The following is a 25,247-nucleotide window of genomic DNA, read 5'->3' as shown; positions in this document are numbered from 1 at the left end:
CCATCTTATAAATACTGGAAAGGCTTGCATTTGTGTTGAAAGCCCACAATAGCTTGTAGGAGCAATAGCTCCTACAACTGATCAGATTTTGGCAGGCAGGAAAGTTTTGTCTATTAAAGAGCCTGATTTTATGTTTCTATCAAGGCAGTACACTGCCTTGCTTTCCCTCCCAAATTAGTGCTGACAATTAATGGCCATCAAAAGAATAAAACTAAGTAGTTGTGAAGAACCAGCATTGAAATAATTAGTTTTGAAAGCACAGAAAGTACTCCTAAAAGCACTCTGAAGTACGTTTGTGCAAGAGATTGTTTCTCTAAAAGCACAGTGAGCTCCGTGTGCTGCAAGTTCTGACTTCCTCCGACACCACCTGCTCTCTGACTAGCTGCATTGCCCAGCTGGCAAGTGAACAGGGAGGGAAGGAAATAAGCCATGCCTTGGGGGCATCCTTGAAGTACGTACTCAATGGCATCACCCGTCCTTGCCAGCAGCCACCTGTACAGGAGACCAGCACATTAAAAGAGCCGGGACGGGGATCAGCCGGTGTCACACTCCTGCAGGCTGCACGGGATCCGGGTGTGAGGTTCTGCACGGGACAGAGCCTGAGGAGCGACAGGAGAGGTCACTACAGGTGCTCCACCCAACAGGTCTTCACCCCGAGGAAAAAGGCAAGTGGAAAGACAGAAGGATACATTTCCATTTTTCAGGGTGTGTCTAAAAGTCAGCAGAATCTTTTCAAAACAGAATAGAGCAAATCCTTCTATCTGAGAATCTGAACAAAGGCAACAGTCACAGATCAACCACTTTCCTCTTAGTATCTTCTGAGGGTAGGTATTTCACCTATATATTGTTAAATATTCAGAAAGAGTGATGCAGAAGTAATTAAGCAACTGACCACTTACACCTGACAACAGAGAAGGGAGAATCAGGTTTTGTGTTGTCTGCCTAGCAGCCTACACTGTCTGCTGAATTTCAAGATATACGTTTTTTCCCCCAGCTAATTTATTCAAGGGACTTACAATTCTTGACTGCCGTACAGCTGTTTCACACACTTGTCCTTTTCTACATGTTGAACTGTGCCTTGAGACAGAATATCATTTGCAGCTCCTTCATAATGACGGTTACTTTAGAATTTTTTTAAACACCAGCTCAAAACTATATTCTAGAGATCTTTAACCATCTTTACTGCTTTGCATCCATATGTAATTTCAGTTACAGTGGAAAACCCTACTGAAGTCCTAGACACACAGATGAAGAAGGCAGCACGACACATGCATTGTCATAGTAAAACATGTAAGTGTCCCACTAAAATCCAACTTATTGTTCTTCATAAATTCAGAGCATGACAAAAACCATGGAAAAAAAAAAAAGGACTCCAAAACAAACAGTGGGAGCGCTGTTACACATTCCCCAGAGTGCAAAAGTAGCGTTAGACTTCAAAAGGCACTACGATCGGGCCTGCCGAGCAGTTTTAATTTAAGCTCTCCCCTTCTGCAGATCCGCAGCAACGTAGAACAAGTCTGCAGCTTCACTTTTAACCCCTAAACCCAAGCCATGTCAGACAGCAGGTTGACTTGACTTTGAGTGCTCCTCCTTTTCCCTGGCTGAACAATACAGCAGGGCTCCGCTCCCTTCCCGGGGTGACTGACTTGCCTGGAATTACACGCGAACATCTGCAAGCCCTAAGGCTGGACTTTACTTCCCGAGCGCGGAGGGCGGCGGGCGCCGCGCCGCCTACCTTGGCCACCCAGCTGAACAATGGTGACATCCTAGGGGCTCCGGCGCGGCGATCCCCGGCTCCGGCCGCTCCTCTGCGCCTCTCCCGCCCGCCGCTCCCGCCGCCTCATGCGCCGGGAGGGCCGGGCCCGCGCGGATCCCGAGCTGTCCCCGCCGGAGCCCTGCGCGCCGGGACACTGCCCGTGGCGGCGCCGGCTGAGCCGCGGGGCTGCGGGGCGGGAAGGGAAGGGAAAGGAAGGGCCGCGGCCGCGTCCCGCCCCCGCCGCGCTCCGCCTCCGGAGGGGCTCCCCGCGCCCGGGCCGCGGCCGCCCGATCCCGGCGGCGGGAAGGGAGCGGGCTCGGCGAGGGAGCGGGCTCGCCCTGCGGCAGCGCGCCCGGCAACGCAGGCAACCGCCGGCCGCCACCGCGCGCTGCCCGGCCGCGTAGCGCAGCGCTGACCGCGGGATTCCTAACTAAAACTTTCCGGGAGCATCCCGACATCGAAGCCATTCCTGAAATTAAAGGATCGAGCGAAAATCATCTGTTTGAAACCACTGTGAAATGCTACACTTCCAGTCTGTCTTGCCATTCGTGTTAGCTAATGGCATTTGACATCACACGCTAGCAGCTCAACTTCCAGAAATCAGACTGTCGTGGAAGGCCAGGCAGTAGTGTACATGTTCCCGGCAGGTCCAGGGATGTTACTTGCCACTCAGCCAGGAATGCTCATTCCCGTCGTTGCTCCGGCTGAGCTGGCTGTGAATATCCTCCTCTCCTACTCAGTGGCTGTAGGGCTGCCCGAGACAACTATTTTTCCTGAGTTTGGAGGAAGGGCATAGAACCAGAAAAGGAAAAAAGGCTTGGAGTTCACAGGAAATAATCCACTAGGCTCAAAACAAAAAGCCCTTTATTTTCCGCCACCTCAGAAACAACATGAAGAACTAGATTTGCACAATCATAACAGAAAAAGCATAAGGGTCTGCTATGCACTTCTCAATAAAATTCAACTGGTCCACATTAGATGATGAAGCGCCAAATTCAACTCTTCTTTTTGCCCAAAGACACTCTCACTGAGACAGCTACCCCACTGTGAGAGTGCCCTGCACATGCTTGCACTTGCACACTTATGGCCAATGGAATGATCTCCAGGTCAGAGCTGACACTGCTCCAGCTGTTTGAATTATTAAATGAAAACAGGAGGGGAAGAGTGACATCCACGCACGTGGGCTGGGGAGAAGCAGAGCCAATCTCACAGCTCTCTGAGGCAGAAAATGGGTAGTTTTGGCCCCTGCCCCAGACTGCATGACCCGGCAGCCCTGGGTTTGGTTCATGCAAGGCAAACAAGGGAGCAGCAGCCAGAGAGCTCTGTCACCTCCTAACTGGTGCTGGTGAGTGCCCGAGCACTGCTGCATCTCTGCAATGGGCCACAGACAGATGAGGGGGCAACACAAAGGCAATTCAGTTTCTGAAATGAAAACTTTAGCAAATGCATTTCAGATCTTCATAAAAGGAGAATGGAGTTCCATTTTCTAATACTACTACACATTAGAGATAATTCACAAGGATGGCCAATGGATCTCTCTGTGATTATGATAGTGGCCATGGACATTTTGATTGTACAGATGCTCTCAGCCATAAGCCAAATAAGTCACTAAATATGACTGATCCCCCTTCTGGTAGTAGTCTCTAAAGGCTTACTGGCATGATAGAGGGAGAAATTTTCACTGCTGCTACTACTGTTCATGATGTACAGAGCACAAACATGAAAAAATAACATCTGCTCTCAGGGCCTTAAACTCAGAACCTGACAAGAACTCTACTTTTATTTCATGAAGTAACTGAGGGCATGAGCAAGCAAGGCAGAATGCTCCTCCTCATTATGTGCTGCTCATAGTTGTACAGCATAACCACTATATTTGATGGCAGCATGAGAGTCTCAAGCGTCTCATTTCTCTCACGCTGAGTGTGAACAATATTACTTCTAAATAATTATTTCTTCCCCTTTCTCTGAGGAGATTCTGCCATCTTGGGAGTTTTTCCAGCTCCCCCTTCCTGACTGACATCTTTACACAATTTTAAACTAACAATACATACACCTGCCCAAGAGTCCACATTAAACTGATGTCAGTCAGGATATCTGGCTTCTCACCCTGTCTGCAACTGGCTCAAACAGCCATCTCCAGTGTGTCACTTCACACTACTTAACTTTGAAACCTGCTGCATGTAGTTGTTATAGTGACATTTGTATTTCAAATTCACCCTGAAAACTTCTACATGCTTCTATAGGATTGGGTAGAAGAGTGATCTTGTGGTGAAGATACTGAATTAGGAGATAACAATGAATGAATTCCAGTTTCTGCTGTTAACACGACTTTCAGGCATGCTACATAACTGCTCTCTCTGCTTTAATTAATCTGTTAAAAAAAGATGATAGATGCTGGCCTTGAAGGAAGGAGAAGTGGGCACACTTTGGCATTTGGGAAACAACTGGAAGTGAGGCTTAAGTGTTCAGCTATAAAAACATTTAGTAATGCATTAAATTCTTCTGTGTAAGTGAAAAGGTCACTCTGTTGCTTACCTTCCAAAAAAGATGCATTTAGAAATGTTGTGGGAACAATACTGAGTTCATTTTTCAGAATGTTCAAATTTCTAAAAAGAGAACATCTGTATTTTAGTATTTTAAGTTTGGCTTGTGTAGATAACTGTCTCTCCAAAAACACTACATACTCATTTTGGGGAAATGGAAAAATTCAGGGTCAGGGAATAACATCTGTATTGCATAAATAGTAAGTAGCATTTTACACCATCTTATCCAAGTCTATGATCTCTTAAAAATCAAAACAAACCCCTCAGTCCTATAAGCTGTTTCATGTTATTATGGAAAGTATTAGCAAGATATTTGTGGCTGTTTTTAAAATAGCAACAATTAAAATACTTCAAAGACACAACTTAGAGCTTCCATTGTCAGAAAGGTGATCTTTCTGTTCTACAGATGTCTCACATAAATTTACACAAATACCCCCATGATTTTTTCTCCAACAAAGTTTTCTCCATTTAAAGAAGCCATCTGGAGAATGAAAGAGATATAAAAAGAGAAGGGAGACATAAGGAAATATTAAGAAAGGAAGGTGCAGTTGACCTTTCAACTCAAAAGAGTATTCCTGACTAATTTTCCTCTGATTTCAGTTTCTCTAGGTTTAATGACCATAAATATCTTTGTGAATCTTCAGTGTGTCATCACTGAATGTTGTCTCACAAGAACTTGCATTAAGGGTATAGCCTCAACTGTGGTACCTGAGAACTGGCCTCTCCTGTTGCTCTAGTGTTACCACTAGTAGAGATTTTAAAGCAGATCCGATTTCCATTTAAAGTTTTTTCTTCTGAATGGTACTTAAACATACTTTGGCAGTTATTCTTCTCATGAATTATCCCTCTGTCCACATTCACTTGCAACTTTCACTTATCTCCTTCCTTCCTGTACACAAGAAGGTCTTGATAAATTTAGGTGGAAAAAATACAAGAAAAAAGTACACCTGCCATTAATTATCACTTTCCAATATTTAGTCTTTGTTTAAAAACACCCACAATTTTTATCCTTTATCACTTATTTCTCACTGTTCTTTAGGATTTCCCTGAGTACTGTCTCATCCTTTCCCAAAAGTTCCAGGTGTGATGGTTTCTACTTTATAAGAGAAAAAAGAGAAAAAGAAAATAACTACTGTGAGAGTACTGTTTGTGATGTGAATTCAAAAATGTAATAATGTTTTGGTTCTTAGATGCAGCTGTAATAAATCATACCAAAACAAAGGTGTCTAAGGAAACACCAGACTTCTATGGCATCTTCCCACAATGCAAGATGCAAAAAATGATTTATCTGAATCCATCAATGGAAAAGAGTAATGAATCCTCTGGATTTCATCCTATGCAAAGACTCAATCAAGCCTAACTCAGTGGCTTCTGAATAGATACTGTGGTAAAGAAAAGAGTAAGCTTTGTTACTTCTTTTGGCTAAATTATAAGCAAACATTTTTCTCAATACAAAATTAAATATTAATCATAAAGCCAATTACTTCACCAAACCAGATCTCCACCAGCCCCCTGATGAAAGACAACAGCAAGACCCAACACCTAACCACAGGCTAGTAGCGGCTGTCCCTTTGAATTAAAGTGCACAGGAGCCCACTGCCCATCCTAAAGATGAAACCCAGCTTTCACCAAAGCACCTGGGATGACTTTCTTGATGGTTTCTAGATACTCAGTGGAAACAGAAATTACACAATTTGGACAATCTTCTTAGTACTGTGAGTGAAATTTTCTGGCTATTTGCTAACCAGCAGCAAATATGAAAAATGCTGACATTGGGCTGGTGCCCAGAGATAACTTGCAATTCACTGCCTCTGTGGCAGACAGAAGAGAACAGTTCCTCACCAGACTGCTGGGCACTGATTCAGCACCAGAGTCCTTTCCAACCTCTCCTGTAGGTTTAGCTTACATATCATTGTATTTTCCACCACAAGATCTGTAATTGCTAAAATGCTTTGATTCAAGTGATGTTAGGATTCTCACTCAAGAATGGAAAGTCATGTTGGTGATGTCCTCTTCTCTACCACCACTATCCCTTCTCTCTCCAACAGTGTCAGAGCATAAGAGGGTTACCATGTGCTGAGGCTCAACTGCACCTCAGCAAGAGGACTGAGGGAAAGCAAGATCTGCAAGGGAAAGGTGATCCTACACCTGTAGGAGAGAAGTGTTAGAGCTCACTCAGCAGACAGTGGAACTGAAGACTTCCTTGGGCAAGTCATATCCTAGAGGCAGGGTTACATCAAGTGGAGTGAGGTCATCAGAGTATTAGAGGATAAAACACCTCATAAGGTTGAAGCAGCTTTCCTGATTGGCTACCATCATCTTCAGATTCTTTCCCATGGGTCTGTTTTGGACCAGAAAGTATTTAGGCATTCATTTTTTTCATTTGAAAAGTTGTATCTAGAGAAAACAGTTTGTGCTTTTCTTATGCCCTGTTAGAAGGCAGTTGTGGGTGACAGCAGATGCTGGGATGATCAGTCAGTTACCTTGAATGGAATGGATAATTTCTTAGTATTTGCTCCAGAAAGTTCAGAGTGGAAGGGTTTTCGTGAAATCCTTAGTCAAACAAGGGACTGGAGAAAATACTACTCACAGCATGTGGAACCCATCATCCTGTAAAGGTAACCAAGGCTATACATAATCAGCTTAATGGTTACACAATCTAGCTTTGGGTCCATTGGTGCCCATTCATAAACATTAGGGTCATCTGATGCAAAGAGCACAGCTGGACTGAAATCATTGTACCACTTCAAACACTTCTGAAAACATTGATGAGCAAACTTTGGATTGGCAAGCTTTATGCTGGATTGAGGATTTTTTGTCTTCCCACAGACAGCAAAAGAAAGCTTAAAGCTGTCAGGAACTTTGCCACGGGTTCTGACTAATTCCACTCAAGCATAATCATATGTCTGCATTTGACCAAGATGAAATGTACACTGCTGAATGATCTAATTGTAATCAAATTATCAGATCTCTGTAAATGAGTGGAAAAACACTGCCTGAATGAACAGGTAAGTCCAAGCAAGATTTACAAAGATATCTTGTGAGGAGATAATTTTGATCTGAATAGCTGGATGCAGAAAACCCACAAGGACGATGTGGCAAATGGGCAACAGCGGAAACTCAGAGCACAGAGGGAATTGTCACAAAGAGACATCAGAAGTTCCATACATTTATTCTAGTTAGTCATGAGGGTTTTCTGGAAGCTGTGAAATGAGCAGGAAGAGCAGAAAGCAGGTAGAGCAAACTAGCAAACTGCAGAACCAAATCACAGAGCTCAAAATAAATGGGGTGCTCCCAGTGTGCAATGACAAACACACATGTCAAGCCTTTGAGACAATCAGCTAAGTCTTGACTGCAGCTGAAACAGCTGGAAACCTCCTGTTTTTCCTCCTTGTAGGGTCACCAAACTGAGGGATAACTTAGCTGAGCTGTCCATGCTGAGGTGGCTCTGGGGAGAGGGCAGCAGTTGCCACAAGGATGACATACACCTGCACACACACCCTGATACAACTGGATAAACTATAAAATATTACTTATGCAAGACTGCTTATTTTAAAACTCTCTCGGCACTGGGATGCAAAACATGTGAAAATCAAATTGCCATTAATGTCCCCTGGCACTAGACACTTGGCCCTGAAAGGACTTTGCACCCTTTTCTGTCAACTTCCTGCTGCTTCCTTGTGACAAGCACCACGGGTCTCAGGAGAATAAAAAAACCTCTTAAAGTTTAAAAAACATTTTCAAAATGCAATTAGTTAGAAGTTATACTTAAAGTGCTTGTTGATCTTGAAGCTTATATGATTAACTCAGATGGGAAAAAGACAATTCATTTGAAGATAGGTCACATTTCCTTTGTAAAGAAGCATTACCTCACAGTGGAAAAAATCCTCCAAATTACTAAGCACTTCTACTTCCAATAACAGATAAGTTATAGAGTAAAAAATGTCTACAAATATTGAGGGAAACCTATGAACAGAACATGACACCTCTCATTTGACTGGTTAAAATCAAAACATAATTATAATTTTATCAATTCCCCATATGCTATGGGAGACATAAATATTATGAAAATCTATTTCCATTACATGGGACTTCATGTTAGTTAGTCCTTATTTACTGTAGCCCACTAGAACATTCTAGTAAGGAGTAATACAAAATAAGGAATAATGTATGCATCATTTTACAGAGTTATAGCCTAGCTCTTTGTTCACATAATTAATTACATATACAAAAATAGTCCCACTGTCCTAGACATATTATTTTGCATACCTCAGTTGCAACAGTAGGAGACATGGGAAGTATATTGAGCTCCACAGAATGGAGAGCCATGGAAAGTAGCCAGTCTTTTCAGTTCCCCACAATTTACTTAATAAATCTATTTCTAACAGAACTGATTTCTCATTATTTAATTCAGCCACCATCCCCAAAGCCAGTACACAGATTCAAATGGGCTTATATTGTAGCTCCCTAAAGCAACCCCCATTTCAGTAAACTGAAAAAACTCCAACAATTAAAATAAAACTTTAAGTGTTAACTATTCTACTGCCAAACCAAAACATTTCTTGGTTTTCCTGGGAATTGCTTAACAATAAGAACTATCAGTTCAGGTTTATCTCTCAGCAAGTGTAGGGTCCAGAACTTACCTAAAGTCAATGGAGCAATATTGCAGTTCACATATGATAAGCAGCTGAGTGTAAAAGCTATTTATTTGAGAATTGCCCCCACTAAAATCACAGACCAAGTTGTAACTATATCCTTATGCATCTTAAGCAGAGATAACAAAAAGAGGAAACAAATACCATATTGTCCTGTTCTTTTCCAGAATCAAGCTGAAGAAATTTTAATGTCTGTAAGGTTGCCCTCATACCCCAAGCCTCCCTGCTTGGGTGCTCTTGGACAAAACCCTGGTGGAAGAACTGTAGCAGCCAGCTGAGAACTACTGCAGCCCCTTGCAGTTCATTAAGAAGTGCACTCAGCTGCCTGCCCAGCCCTTGCTCTGCATCACTTCTCATCACCAGCCTTCCATTTGGTTACAAGCTGCAGCACAGTCCTTCCCTAGGTAGCTCCAGCGTAATGTGAAATTGAGAATACCACTGGAACCTAATAACATAATAATTTGCATGTACAGTAACTTTGTATGGAGCATATAAATCTGCCTTTTTATTAAATTATCTGTGATTTTTACTTTGCTATGTTGTGCTGTTGATTATATTCCTTCTCAGCTGTCCTGAAAGTGGAAAATTTTATTGGCTATGTTCCCTTGCACACATTTTTAACTGTTTCTAGTCTCTCCCCTTTCTACCCTCTTCTGCAGGCTTATTAACCCATCAAGTGTATTTTTGCCAGTGATGTGGACTCTTTTGCTTTTGTATATTTGGCTAAATCATACTGTCTTTCAATTACAGCAAAAGCCACAAAATGGCAATAAACCATCTTTCAAACCAAGATTCAAACACTGTCTTTACCAATCTGAAAAATCACTTTCCCCATGATACAGCTGGCTTTCCATTCAGAAATTTACAGTTCCAGGTTTCTTTACAAACAACATTGCACATTTAGTTACTTCAAGACAATTCTGTTTTAACTCCTAAAAAACACACTGGAAAACATTTGTGAAATATAACACACAACAGAGAGGCTTTTAAAATACAGCAGCAGGATTTGTCCTTATGGCTCTTTTGTGGTTTTGATAAAGCTACATTGCTTCAAAGGGCTCAGGATACTCTACTGTAAGTCACTGCTGCACATTTCACCCACATGTGCTGACTGCGCTCCCAGCCCTGTGCCAGAACAATGGAAGCCTCTGCCTGCTGAGTCAGCCTTTCAAAAACCACAGATCCACACAGACCCACACAGCCCCTCACCACAGGCTCTGTTAACCATCTTGTCACCAAGAAGGGGAGAGAGCAGCAGCATTTCATGTAAGACTCATCAAATTTGGAAATGTGTACATATTTCCAGGAATAAAGTCTGAAATATTAGTTGACATGCAGTACACTATTGAAATACACAAATACATAACTAATCATGGGTCAGTTTTGCCATTTCCTCCTTTCTGGGTATTCCTAGTAGCAACAGGGGACTCTGGCATTCCAGGAGAAACCTGCACAAAGCTGGATGGATGGGCTAGAAAGTTGAATTCTTCACTGAAGTGCTCTGGTAAGTTCAGATACCGTTACAACTTGTAAGTCTGAGCTCACATATTTGAATAATTTGTAAGTCTTAACTCACATATCTGAATGTGTTCACTGGTCCAAAGACCCAAATGGATAAGTGAACCTCAGAAGTCCTCTGAGCAAGTCTTTTAGAATCATAGAATCAATTTAGGTTGCAAAAGACCTGTAAGATCATCAAGTCCAAGCACTAACTCAGCACTACCATATTAACCACTAAACCATATCTTCAAGTGTCACATGCGCACATTTTTGAATGCTTCCAGGGATGGTGATTTTACCACTTCCCTGAGCAGCCTGATCCGATACCTGAGAACCCAATTATTGAGGATTTTTTTTCCTAATATCCAATTTATACCTTCCCTGGTGCAACTGAAGTCACTTCCTCTCATCCTGTCACTTGTTACCTGGGAAATGTGGCTGATCCCCACCTTACTACAACCTCCTCTCAGATTGTTGCAAAGAGTGATCCAGTCTCCCCTGAGCCTTCTCCAGGCCAAACAATCCCAGCTCCCTCAGCTGCTCCTCATAAGCTTTGTGTTCTAGACCTTTCACCAGCTCCCTTGCCCTTCTCTGGCCCAGTCCCTCAATGTCTTTCCAGTTGTGAGGAGCCCAGAACTGAACACAGGACTCAAGGTGTGCCTCACCAGTGCTGAGTCCTGGTCTTGCTGGCCACACTACTTCTGGCACAGGCCAGGATGCCATTGGCCTTCTTGGCCACCCGGGTACACCCTGGCTCATGTTCAGCCAGCTCTGGCCACATTCCAGCCACCTGCCTCCAGTCCATAGCATTGCCTGGGATTGCTGTGACCCAAGTGTGGGATCCAGCACTTTGCCATACTGAACCTCTTGCAACTGGCCTTGCCTTATTTATCCAGCCTGTCCAGATCCCATTGCAGAACCTTTGTGCCCTTCAGCAGATCAACATTCCCACTCACTTTGGTCTCATCTGTGAATTTACTGAGGGTGCCCTCGATCCCCTTGTCCAGATCACTGATAAAGATAATTAACAGAACATTTCATGCAGGGTATATTAAATTCCCAAGTGTCCCATTGCTTTCAATTATAATTTATGAGTCCAATGAAGGCTCGTTTTAATCAATCTTTCCGGCTTTTTCTCTTATGCAAAGTGCTGTAATATACAGTCAAACAATAAGAACTTAATAAGAATCAAGTATTACTTTCTCTCACTGTAGATCCACGTCATCCCCATACAAGTGCTTTGAATTTGCTCACAACAAAAGACAAAAACCCGTAAGTCTAATTCAGCTGATGTTTCAAGCTGGCATCAAGACTTCCAGAACAGGCTGACATGCCTGTGCAAACGTGTGTACTTACAGTCAGATCACTGAGGGTTATCTGGCTAAGGAAAATTTGCCACATATCTAGGTTTTATATGGCTTGCTGGAGGTACGTTGTCTCAACATGTGCAAAGAGGTTTATCTTGAGACCTTGACAGTTTCTGTTCTGTAACTTAAACAAGAAATGTAATCAGAAATCTGTGTTTTGTTTATTTGAGGTTCCTGGGAAATCTTCTGACTCTTCTAAATCTAGCATGCTTATGGATACTCTATTAAACACAAAAACTGAAAGACAAGGAAAAAAAAAGACAACTCCATTCTAAAGAAAAACTTGAAGCATGTCTTCTGCAGTACATGAACTCCCTGCAGAAACCCCACTGAAAAACCTCCTCCCAGTAAAGAGGAAGCCTACATACAGGCAATGCATGCACTCTGAGATGTAAAAGCTATTCATTTGAGAATTGCCCCCACTTAAATTACAGATCAAGTTGCTACTATACCTTTATGTGTCTTAAGGATGTATCTTAAGTATGTTAATAACATACATGTAAAGAATATCCAGAAGTCCTGCAAGTTTCTAGAATATAAACTTTTGTCCTTGCACACATAAAAACTTTATTATAGCAAGCTCCTAACATGACCAAGAGCTAATGGTTTCACATCTATCAGATATTCTGCTGAGGGGAGCTGAAACACCTCAGAACAGTAGCTGATGTCAAACACTCACCAATGTTAGTGAAATTTAACACACAAGAATGAACTCCAGAAACAGCATTATTTCTGTTCCACAGACTTTACATAGTGCTGCTTCTTGTTGTGTAGTAAAATGCAAACTCATTCCAATATTTTTAGAGGCATTGCAAAAATATTGAAAAAACACCCCAATGAGAAACAAAAAACCCAAAAACCCACTAGGAGAACCCAAACAGAACTTCAGTAAGACAATCTGGGAAAAAAAGTAAAATGGAAATTACACTACTGAAACTTCCTAACTGAAAACCCACCAGCATCTTTCAACTGATTTCTACCAGTTTTAGATTAAGCCTTCAGTATCTCCACGGTAAGATGAGCAATTCTCCTGCTAGTGGAAAGCAGAAGAGGTGAAAACTGTCACAGCAATTGCAGGATCTTACATTTGCTCGGGACAGCCACTAAGTGGCACTTAAACACCTCATCTTAAACCCTGATGAAGCTGCAAACTTGTGAAGGGATAGGAGGGACAAAAGGAGTTATGTGCTCTGGGGAATAATCCCTTTCAAGAACAATGAAGTTCTCTTCCTGCAATTAGAAAAGCTTCCTACCGGCCTGGCTACGAATGCTACTGTCAGGAACAGTAGAGGAGCTGTACGGACCTCCACAGCAGCAGAGATACTGCAGAGAGCTCCTCAGAAGCAACTGCTTTCTCTTCTAAGTCCCAGTCCTGATTTGGGAATCAGTGCCTCGTTCCAGTGTGTCAGTACCCACTACTGTGTCGCTTTGAAATCTGCATTAAGTCAGGGAAACTGAAGTGCCTCATTGCTGCCGGACAGCTGGTCCAACAAAGGCAATCCTAAGATGATAACTCCTAGAAATGCCTCTGAATTCAGCTGCAGTGAGAGACCTCTGAAGGTACCAACACTATTTGTAACAGGAGATGCACATTAGAACATGGTTTTTGTAGTCTGTAGAGAATTAAAAGTGATGAATGGGGCTTTGCTCTTCTTAAAACTTTAGTAAATTATTGCTTCATAGACATATGGCTTACTTCTATTTGAAATTTTAACTAAGGAAAGAAACCTAAGTTTTGTAATAGCGGTGTTGAATCACCCATGTTAATCATCCTCAATATATTCTTGTATTTGAATTACAATTTTTCTTGTTCTTGGTTTTAAAAGTATTTCTGTTTCATTAAAAATCTTTCTAAATGAATTAATTATAGGTATTGGGAACCTTCTTTTTCTATGTGAACAACATAATTGTCATTGAAAAAAATCCAGGGCTAAAACCAAGCTGAATGATATGTTATGTATTATAGGTGCTAACCAAGCAAGTTTCTACAAGCATGTTCAAAGTCTTGCTGCAAGTATATCCACTGCCTTCAAAGGACCTAGCCTGAAGTTAAAGTACATACAGAACTCAGCCTCAAAGACTCAGAAATAAGATTTATGTACAATTTGCTTTATGACTCTCAAAAAACCACCTCCATTTCAGTTAGCCACAGGTTTAGATGCAAATACACCACCAGATATTCAGTGCAAGCTCTGCTTTACACCTTTGTGCTGAACATAGCTTCCAAAAATCTCAAATGAGGAGTTATAAAATCTAGCTTTTATTCCCTCTTCCTGTGCAAGTTCTTCACATTGTAAGTAGAAACATAGCATATAAGGAACAAAGTAACACAACAAACCACATAATGATTACTAGAAATACAATTTTGAAGCACATTCTGCCTGTGTGAAGCTAGTTTTGTGGGGGTCTTTTAAAGAAGCTTGCACATGAAAAGTGTTCAATTAGTTATGCAGAAGGACCAAACTTAATCCAATGCAAGAAGAATCATCATCAGTGAAGCAGTTTTTATGACTAGCAATAGATTTCAATTACTGTCACTCTGGAAAAAGTGGGGGAGGGTGAGAAAGAAAGGGGAAGTCCACATTGACCAGCGGCTTCATACAAAGGACAAACCAAGTATAAGCTGGCATTATCCACTCAATCCTTGTATCAGATCCTCCATGATCAACCTTTAGGGCAAACACACATATCCATTTAAGCCTGTATTTGTCCAGTCACACAAATCATTCTTTAGGAAAATATTTCCCACAGCCCTTCCCATAACTTGACATCCATGGAGAGGGTAAAAAAAACAGAAATAAAGAACAACTGTGTCTACACCAGGCAAGGGAAAGCACTGATTTTACGACAATGATTTTCTACCATTATTCACTTTGACATATGACAGGATGGGAGATTGTGCTGCTAAAGTAAATACAGCAGTTATATATGCCTCCTCTGCTTTGGTTTTCTGCTCCACTACAGCCAAAGAGCCCCCATCTGATGACCTTGAGGGCACAGCATAAATGTCAGCCCAGGAAAGGCAAAACTCTAAATGAAAAGCCAACTGCATGGAAACATAAGGAGCTATTTCAGGAAGATGATTTACTCAGTATCAAAATTTATGACTTGGCATCCTCATATTTGAATGTGGATAGCTTGCATTTTAAAATCTGAAAAGAAGAAAATACAACTTCCTGAACATGAATGTCCATGTTTAAGTAGCTCCAAGTGAGCAAAAGCCCAAGCTTCCTAATGAAACTTGCAAAGCAAATTAAAAAGGGGGGTTTGGTTTTATTAGTCTTGAGGAAAGATAACTGGTGTCAACCAGATAGGAGCCAGAACCACTCTTGAGTCTGTCTGTAGAGACTGTACTAACCTACATGACAGATACAGCCTTTGCTTATTCATGTATTTGACAAAAATTATCTTCTCAGTTTTGCTAACTAAATCACTGTCCTCAATATGTTATTGTATTGTGCATCACAACAACTAACACTGTTTAAGGTAAGACTGATTTTTAAAATAAAAACTGTTATTTTCAAAGCAGTTTCCCTCCCCTCTCTACTTTCTGGCTTTAAATTGCATACAACTACCATTGCACCAAGTATCCACAAAATTAATTTAAGAACTTCACAACTGTGCATACTTTGTATTACTTAAGAGTGTTGAGTAGTTAAACAAAAAATAAAAACCATCCAGTGAGTCTAGATTATGAAAATTTTATAAAAATAAAAACCATCTAGTGAGTCTAGATTAGACTTTCTGGCTTGAGTTCAGAGATCAACAAAACAGCATTCAAACTTCCAAACTTCTTCTAGTCTTAACTTCAGTAAGCCTCAGCAGTGGATAACTCAGAAAATACACTGGAGCTCCTTCATCATTAAGTATTTCTTTATATAGTAGTGTGTATGCAGCTTATATTCAATATTGCCACAAATCAAACAATATTTTCTGAACTCTTAATTCTGTACACACAATTTTTATTTCCACACTCCTTCTGTTTCTCAATCAGAACTTTTCCATGGGCACAAGTCTCTCAGTTTGGTTTGGGATTTTTGATTTGCCCATCACTGTCTGCTTGCTGGGCGTTTGTTTGAAGTGGTAGCACTGATGAGGCTGCAAGGCACTGAGGGACTCATTCCCTTCGTTTGTGTCTCGCATCCAGCACCTTCGCAGAAATCAGACTACTGCACCACAGTAAGGTGAGCTGGATAACTTTGTTGCTAAATATTTTGTTATTGTTACAAGTTGTGAAGCTGAGGACTTTTAAAATGATTAGTCTTTAGGCAATATTGGATAGACAGTTTCCCAATTGACGACCACCCACTCTGTGATGTTTGTCTTTTTAGAGCAAGGCTACTTTGGACTCATTAGGCAAGTATGCAGTGATTTCTTCTCACACATTACTAGCATGACAGATTTCAATGTCAGCAACACTTTCAGAGAATTTTCTGAGTTGGCAAGGTCCCACAAGGATCACCAGGTGCAGCTATTCAGTGAATGGCCCATATGGGGATTGACTCCACAACCTTGGTGTAACAAGCACTGTGCTCCAAACACAGTGGCTCTGTGTGCAGAGGCCAAAGAGGCCTGCAAGTGTCTCTGCACCTCCATCCTCACAGTCTTACTTTTAAGATCTATGTCATCCTACAAAGAAAGAACAATAGGTTTCTACTCCACAGCCCAATCCCTTCGGAGTACTCCTGGTGTGACACTCTCTTTCCCTCACCTGCTTATGAAAGCCATGTCCCAAAATATTTTATTTATAAAATTTTTTATTTATAAATTTATGTCTACTTGAAATTTGACAAAAAACATTATGGTGATCTAGCAAGGTGCACCAAATGGGTTTTAGAGAAAAATGAAATTAATTTCTTTTACCTTAGCTCCCAAAGCAGCTCAACACAGAGCTGGACAAACATTAGCGCCAGCACAAGGGAAAACACCAAGGAAGAACACCAAGGGATGGATCAGAAGAGAAAAGAATAACAGAATTGCCTTTTTTTGACAGAGGACAGCTATAAAATCTCCTCAGTGTACCATCACAGATTACACTTGAACTAAAACCCCACAGCAGTTTAAGACTGAGTGAATTGGGGATCTGAGGTCAGGCTCTAGGTGGCTATGCCCTGACTCTCACACAGTGCACATGAAACTGTTCTGTGATCATGTTAGGATGCTGATTTCATTGAAACTTTATCACATTTCCTTTGGAATATTCAAATTACTCTGAAACATACCAGTGAGTGATACCACAGTATAAAGAATTGGGAGAAAGGTGGGAATGTGCAAATCAGCAAACAAAGGATTACAAGGCCACGAAAAGCTGACTCTAACTTGGTTAAGATGTTAAGAGTGAGCTTCTCTTTGGAGATATGTACAGAAGCTCTTCTCTGTGTGAACAGGAGCTTTTAAAGAAAACTCTTCTACAGATATAGAGGATGCTTAGATATTCATGGCTCCAGTTACCTGTGCTGGACATCACAGGCCACAAATAAGACAAAAAGAGTGATTAGTAAACAGATGAGAGGCCATCATAAATCCACGAATTATGTTTTTGCCTCAGTTCTACTGTTTTGTATTTCTGCTACAATCTCCACCAGGAAAAGTGAAGGAACAACTCTTCCTTGTTACTTAATAGCCTTGAACAATAAATAGCTTTGGCATGAACTCTTACCCTAAAATCAAGTGCATGTAACATCACAAGTACAACACAGCTACTTTCAATATTATTTAAGTTGAAAAATACATGAAAAATGCCATCTGATGCAGTTTACTATAAAGTTAACTATTACATTAAGATATGAAATCACAAGAATACATAATTTTTATGTTGCTGCTGCCGTAACAGAGGGAATAGGCAACTCTTTTTGCAAATCTTGTGATTAATTTCATCTTCCTTGCTCAGAAATTACCTCTGACTGTAATTCAGCAGCACTGATATTGCACAAATTAATTCCTCCATATGGCAATCACAAAAGGTTTAGGGAAATCCCACAATATTTTTTATAAAATGAGAGTAAACACACGAGCACTTAGCTGATGCAGCATGTCACAAAGTCACTCAAAGATTTGACAAGAGCTCCATAAAGGCTCGGAATAATGCTGCTAGGGACCGGGTCACAGGCCACTGAAGGTCCCTGACAGAATAGCTCACATACATGGGTTGTTCAAACAGATCCCAGGATAGAACTGGTGTCATCACACTCACGCTCAAGAAGCCTGTAAAGCTTGATTAATTGTGAGAGTACTGAGAGCACAGCTGGTTGGTTGCATTTTACAGGATATTCTGCTAGGATTTACACAGCTAAACTTTGACCTACTTTATAAACTGGACTGTGTATGTGCACATCACAAATATATATTGGATTTTTCATTTGTTCTGCTGCATTTTTTTTCTCCTTCTGTATTTTACATTTTCTTCAGTTAGTATTTGGGAGACAGAAGAGATGTGCTAAATCAAAAAGCAGTGCTAGCACTTTTCAATTACACAGATTCAATCAAAACCCCCAAAGGTACATAAGGAGGCAGAAAACAGCTGAATTAAGTTCTCACTTGCACTGACATTGGTCCAGTTATTTAATTTTGTTTCAGTGTTTTATGTTTTTTGCAAACAAGAACCATGTTTTAATCTCCCTTGACTCATCAGGCAGTAAAATACAGAAAAAAAAGATCACCTCTACCTTTAAAATTATCTTCCCTGAATTATTTTAAGAAAGGGAATGGTGCTATTAAAAATAGATACTTAGTGAGGCCATACCTTAAAGTCCAAAGTAAAAACAAGTTGTGTAAGAATAGGCAGCCATGAAGCCAAGCCTCACAACAACTGCTTAGGAGTTCACTGGGCCCCTGCCATTCCTTTTATAGATGAATAATGTGAAGTTCAGCTCTGTGCAGCCTCACAGAGAGCTAAGTGTTGATTATCTGAAACCAGCTTCTTCAGCACATAATCAGATCATAAACAACATGTAACAGAGTGCTGCATTCCAGGTAAGACAGCGTGATCTACTTAAGTGCGTAAGCTATTTTAACTCATGAAAGTAGGTGAAGGTTGTTTAAAAGCAAAATAACTGTTGAAGCAATGGGTGAACAAAAAACCCGAAGACATCAGACAACAGAAGGCATCACAGTTGTAACTAAAAAGCTCCACAAGAGGCCAGGTGCTACATTTCCAGAAGTTCCTCAGTGTAAGGAGATGGGCTCTCCTTGGGGCAGATTTGGCACAGGTGAAGTCAATCAACAGGCCCAGGTTTCCAGCAGGCGTCCCCGTCTGCTGCAACCACACAGACATTGCAACTCTCACAGTAACACCCTGCAGCTGCCTGGGCCAAAAGCTGTCCCTGACTGATGACACCACAGAGAAGATTCAGAAGCACCACACAGACTTGTGCATCTCCTGTGCAGCTGTGATCCTGTTTAAATCACAGGCACTATTTTTCTATTAAGCAGAGAAGTTCTACCCAGTGTTTTGCCATCACAGCATTAACTGCTCTGGTAAACACAAGCATATATTACAGGCTGTTATGACAACTTGTGCACAGACTCTTGGGGACCAAAAACACCCTAACCCATGCAAACAAAAACACCAGTACAAAATGTAACCCTTTAAAAATCTGACCTGAACTTTTTACCTTTCTTCATACTCCAGTTCTCCATTAGTAATGTCACAGAAATATTTTCCTTGCAAGACATCAGGCTCAAGTTTCTAGGCTTTCCCTCAAATTCTCTAAACCTCCAGTTCACATCACAAAATAAAACAGGGGAAACTTTCAAGCCTTCTGAGCATCTGCTTCACCAAAAAAACCCCTAAAAATGACAGTGTTGTCTGCCAATTTCTGCTCCACATACAGGAATTTATTTTAGCCTGTGATCAGAAAGAATAGGTGGATGATGCACTCTATGGACAGCTCAGAGTAGCCTCACATTAGCACACCCTGGTCCTGATGAGGAACTTCAACCCCTCAAATATCTGCTGTAGGAAAAACACAGCAGGGCATAGTCAATCCAGCCAGTTTCCAGAGAGCCTCGATAAGAATTTGCCAGCCCAAGACAGAGACATGATCAGGAAAGCTGAAGTCAACCTGGAATTGAATCTAGTAAAGTCTTTATAGCTATGTAGGTGACAGAAGACAGGCTTGGGAAAATGTGAGCCTGCTGCTGAATGGAGCACAGGACATGGGAAAAGGCTGAGATACTGAATGTCCTCAGACCTCTGTGAAACCATTAAATTTAGAACTGTTAATCTGCATTTACAATAAATATAAAAGCAATAATAAAGGACAGCACAACCTTAACTTGCCTTAAATCTAAACTAACTCAGGGCATGAGTCAGATAAACTAGTGACCCATGTTCCATTTGCCAGCCCAAACATCCATCAAGTAAGATTAAATATACCTAAGTAAAACAAATTATTCGATACACCAAAGAAGGATCAACATAATGACATCTGGAATTACTTTTCCAAGCTGAAAATAAGAACAGCAATTACTCATCCTCTGTAATGTTTTGGGTACTTTGCATCTGCTGGAGGGGGAATCCCTGCTACAGTATGCCCTTAACCTCACATTATTTATCTCTTTCACTTATTGGAGGGAATGATGTGATAAAACAGGGTTTCATACAGAAGGAAAGCTGGGGAGAATGAGCTCAGGAAGGAATGGCACACCTCACCTGCAGTACCAAACAGTTTAGAACTAGCACATCTCAAATGCAGGACTAAAATGCCAATAATTTTTAAAGTACATAGTTTTCAACAACAACAGTGGTATCAACAGCATCCCACTTCTGTAGCACATAAGCAAATGTCAGACCAGAGGCCACGGGGGGGACACAGAGGGTGGAGCATGTATGGTTTCATTGCACTCCTACAGTAGGCAAGCACTCTCACCAAGGTGCTCAGCAAGGCTGCATTCTTATCCTGAAGGGACTATTCTGCAAACAGATTTAGGGGAGATTTAATTTTTCCCCATCTTCCCCCACCATTACTCACCTGACCTATAAGTAGCCTTCATAAGCTCCCTGCAGGCAATATAATTGAATCCAGCTCCATTCCTGAGCACCTACAAAGAATATTCATTAATGCTGCAGCCCCACCCTCAGGCAGAAATTACTCAATCATGAGGCCACAGCAGAACCTCTGCAGAATGAGGGTGAAAGGATAAGGAACTCCACTATCTGTAACTAGTGGAAACTTACTGAAGTTATATATGAAGGAAGAAACACAGCAGATCTCATGTCTGACAAACTGACTTGGAAAGAAGACTCTAATCCATAAGAGAAGCTCCCTCTAGGCATCCTTTAAGCACAAAGTAGAGTGAAATCATCTCCATATTCACATGCTTCTTTTCAAATAATGTCATCTCATCCTTCCCTACTTACTGCTTTCCAGCAGGGAAAGTGAGCCACACATTGCCATCATGGTACAGTGGCAACAATTACAGCAGATCCTACAGAGGGAAGACAAAGACCACGATGGGGCACTACCTTTTCTTTCACTGCTACAGAGCAGGATAACAAAGAATTCCTTGCAAACAATCCTGACATTACTTAGTGTTAATTACCTGTCTATGATTTCTTCTCTGAAGTGGCTATGTTGGAAATGCAGCAACAAGAACCCAAGAGCCTTGTATTCAGGAAAAACATTGCATGGCATTGCGTGCACCTCCATCAACTCTAGAGCTGAGCTAAATATGACCCAGTAACATTAACAAAACTCTCATGTTAAACAGTAAAATAATCCCTCATTAAGCAGATGTATGTTCTTGCTCAATTTCTATCTATGAAGGCATAAAACTACAGTTAATGGATTGTAATGCTGATGCTCAAAGCCTGACCATTCCTGGATTTCTGTATTTTCTACCATCTCCAGTGCTATACTTGTCTGCATGACTTCCAAGTTTCTTATCCTCCTCTTAAAGGCTTTAATTGTTTAGTCTTCTACTCAACTGCCTTTGTCTTAACATTCTAATCTTCCTACTGTACTTCTCCCACAGACACACTTCTGCCCCCTTTTATTCTACTTATCTTAAGGTGAGGATATACAACAGAACTTATTTGCAAAGCCACAAATTACCTTCTACTTCAAATCTTCGGTCAGACGTGACTTAATCCAAGAACTCTTTGTCAAATACAACCCTACTACAGATTTATACATGCAGGCAAAAAGAATTGTGGCTCTTGCAGTTTAAAATATTATTGTAATTAGTAATTATCACAAAAGTCTGAATGTCCAAGATTGTTGGCTAAAGACTGTAAAGAACATGTAAATTCTGTTATTAAATGTATCAGGACTGCTGTGATTCTTTTACAGACCTGAAGCAAATAGGAAAAAAAGGGTTCTTACAAACAAGAGTGCCAGCACAGGAATCTGCTGAGTTGCACAGGCTGCAAAAGTTCAATTTCTAAAATTTATTTCTTCAGAAACTGAACATAAATTGCACTAACAATCCTAAATCCTTCATTCCAACTCACTGGTTTTTAACAACAGCTCCTTCAATTTGTAACAAAGGCATGTGTGCACTCCCTATCCTTTCAAGTTGGGCATCTGCACAACAGGTAACATCAGTTCCCTCCTCCTGATAAATACACAAACATCAGTTAGCTCAAAGGCATTGTATGACCATATTCAGGGCAAAGTAACAACACCCTACAAAGCACAAAGAACTTACTTAAAATATGGAAATTGCACAAAATGTAAGTAAAAGAGGCAGGGTTTCACTTTAGATAATAAGAACACCTGGCATTTCCACTACCCTTTTGTTAAAACATAGGTCCACAAATGCTGATTAGATGTCTACTTAGACTGCAAAGAGGTCAAGAGAAACAACTCTTACACACGAGGCAAGTTAAGAGACCAGGTGGAAGGCAGTTTTTGAAAGGATGGACATCTGTGTGAACCTAGAGCTAAGTAGTTAAAGGAGGCATACAAAAATTGTGGGTGTTGCCTCCAAAAACATGCAGACACATCTGCAAATTTAACTAAAGACTTAGTTTGTTCTTGATCATTTCAAAAATGTCCAGGAATTTGATCAAACATAAAGAAAAAGTACTTGAATCCTTTGTTGCAAAAGAAAATGCTTAAAAAAATGTACTGGAGGTGATCGGTACTGTGTTTTCACAATAATCCTGGAAAATCACAAGCACAAGTAAATGCAGATGCAAACTGAAAAATGCATCACCAGCTGCTATCCAATGCCAAGTTTTGAAATAACTATTCCTTATTTCTGCTCTTACATACATAAACTTGGTATTCCACATTTAACTTGACAGGATTTTTCACTTGAATGCTTATGATTTACAATGTATTTGCCTTTTAATTTACTGGAACTGCAGTTTTATCTGGGGGGATTTAACTAAAGCTGTTTCCATATGTTTTGAGCTGTAAGCTTGAGACCACGGATTTGGAACTGTACAACGTTTTGCTATTGGGCAAGTTGGCATAAATCCCATGTGTGGTGTACATTCACATAATGCCTCCAGGGTTCTTCAGCAGGACACCTCCTATGGGTCAAGTGAGCATTCTGTTTTCCAACATTATGGAGACCAGAGTTGACATTCAAGAGGTGAAGGATACATCATCATTTTGTCCTCAGTAGTTCACAATAACTTTGTGTTAAATCTTACTCATTTTTTACTCATTCATGAGAACCAGTGTCTCACTCTCAAACAGAAGAGATCAACAGTTTTAAAGCTTCCACTTTTTCAGCAAAGACACAACTGGTTAGGAACTGGTTAGGAAATGCAGACTAAGCCAAATCTCACCCACTGCCAGACATGCATACCCAATTCCTGTCTCACACTATGCAGCAGCAAGCCTGCATGTCACAGAGGTGCAAACATTGTGCCTTTCTCCCACTCTTTGAACTGCCTGCCAGGCTTTGAGAATTATAGAACTAGGAAAAGGTTTCCACAGGGTCCTGTTGCTAGAGATATGATACATATAGAGGCTCCACACTACCCTCTCCTCTTTCTGAGAAAGGAGGTATCTCTGTTTCCCAGTCACATCAGGAAAACAGAAATTTGAGAGGTCTGAGTGCAGGATTAGATAAAGTTCACAGTGACTTGAGAGTGAAATACTAGCCCTAGTGACATCAACAGAAAAGCTCTCACTGACTTGAGGGTCAAGATTTCAACCCACATCACAAACTAAAATGGTTTTTAAGCTGATGAAATTCAGGCCCTGATCCTGTAGGAGATGTACATATCTTTCATTTCACATATTGAGCAGCTTGCTCAAATTTCATTGAGCAATTAACTTCAACTAAAGTGAGTAAGTTTTAATGAGATGTGGTCTCTAATTGTGAGTACAACTTTAAGGCTTTACAGCGTAGTGAAAGGATTCAAACAGCACAAAAGCAGCTCCAGGGATGCTTGCTTTAGCTCTTTTCTTTTTACTTACTTTTGTCTGATCATCAGCCTTAAATACATAGCAGATACTTTGCTGATTTGCTGCTTCATCCTTTATCAGACAAGCAAAGTAGCTCGGATCGTGGCTGTTGTGAATCAGTTTGTGGACCTGCTGTGGCTTGTATTCAAATAAACTTGAACAAATTAAAGGATCCCACTGCTGGGTTTCCCCTGTGTCTGGCTCACACCGCAAACTGGCTGGTGAAACACAAAGTCGAATTTGGCTGGCGCTGGGTTCTTCCTTGGAAGACTTTGCACTGAGCAATTGGATCTCGGCCACAATCCAAGGCAGCATTGACATAGTGGTTAGGGAATGCACCGGGAGAGAACCCACGAGCTGGAGACTGAAACTTGCTGAGAAATCACTAGATGTTTGACACTTTTTAACTTTGAAAGTTATTGGCTCCATTTTGCAGTCTTTTAGGGAACCTGAACTAATTCATTGATATTTCAGTTCCATGGAATGACATTATCTGCATGTTGGATGGCTCCTTGGATTAAGGAACAGGAGAGTTCTGAAAGGAAAAGAAAGAGTTATGTAGGTGCTGGAACTCTATGAAAAACCAACTCTCAATAACACAAAAAATTAATAGCTTAACATTAGAAGAGAGCCACCATGGCCCATCTAGCAAGTTCCCCCCTCTTTACACTGGGCCTTACTATTTCAGATCCAACAAACATAATTGTAATACATACATTGCTTGGAAAAGAGACAGTGCTGATTTAAAATTTGCTTTATAACCTTAGCTCAACTATCTAATGAGTAACTAAATCACAATGAACATTCTTTCTAGCCAGTGTCTGTTTCATGGGCAGGCACATGTGGATCACACGGGCCTATTTCAATCCTGTTATCACAGGAAGAACTCAGCTGAGCTATTCTGACCTTCATGACAATTTGAAGTCACTGCCTGCTAAGACCCCTTTACATCTGGGCAATAAAAGGGTCAGCTTGACAACTTTCTTGTCCATATGTGGATAACTTTGAATTTGGCTACTAACATGAAGCTGTTTCCTCAGGTATAGTTTGCCCAGTGA

General features: G+C 41.0%; 1 protein-coding gene across 5 annotated transcripts in view; it reads right to left on the bottom strand.

Annotated features, from left to right (window-relative positions):
- The window catches only part of TBC1D1 (TBC1 domain family member 1), a 92,814-nt gene extending 68,096 nt beyond the window's left edge, over positions 1 to 24,718 (bottom strand). For 4 of the 5 annotated variants that reach the window (XM_054295765.1, XM_054295767.1, XM_054295769.1 and 1 more), the window contains exon 1: positions 24,202 to 24,718. In XM_054295765.1, coding sequence (XP_054151740.1) covers positions 24,202 to 24,618 — 417 coding nt within the window. In that variant the 5' untranslated portion in view covers positions 24,619 to 24,718. Of the gene's footprint in view, positions 1 to 1,735; positions 1,897 to 24,201 lie in introns of those variants that run through there. The other variant, XM_054295770.1, reaches the window with a different exon arrangement.
- Between the last annotated feature and the right edge of the window lie 529 nt (positions 24,719 to 25,247).

The sequence above is a fragment of the Melozone crissalis genome, unplaced genomic scaffold, assembly GCF_028551555.1.
Source record: "Melozone crissalis strain CALT ecotype California unplaced genomic scaffold, PUWL_Pcris_2 ptg000006l_1, whole genome shotgun sequence".
NCBI classification, from domain to species: Eukaryota; Metazoa; Chordata; class Aves; order Passeriformes; family Passerellidae; genus Melozone; species Melozone crissalis.
The sequence above is the reverse complement of the archived record's forward strand: the minus strand, read 5'-3'. Positions and strand labels throughout refer to the sequence as shown.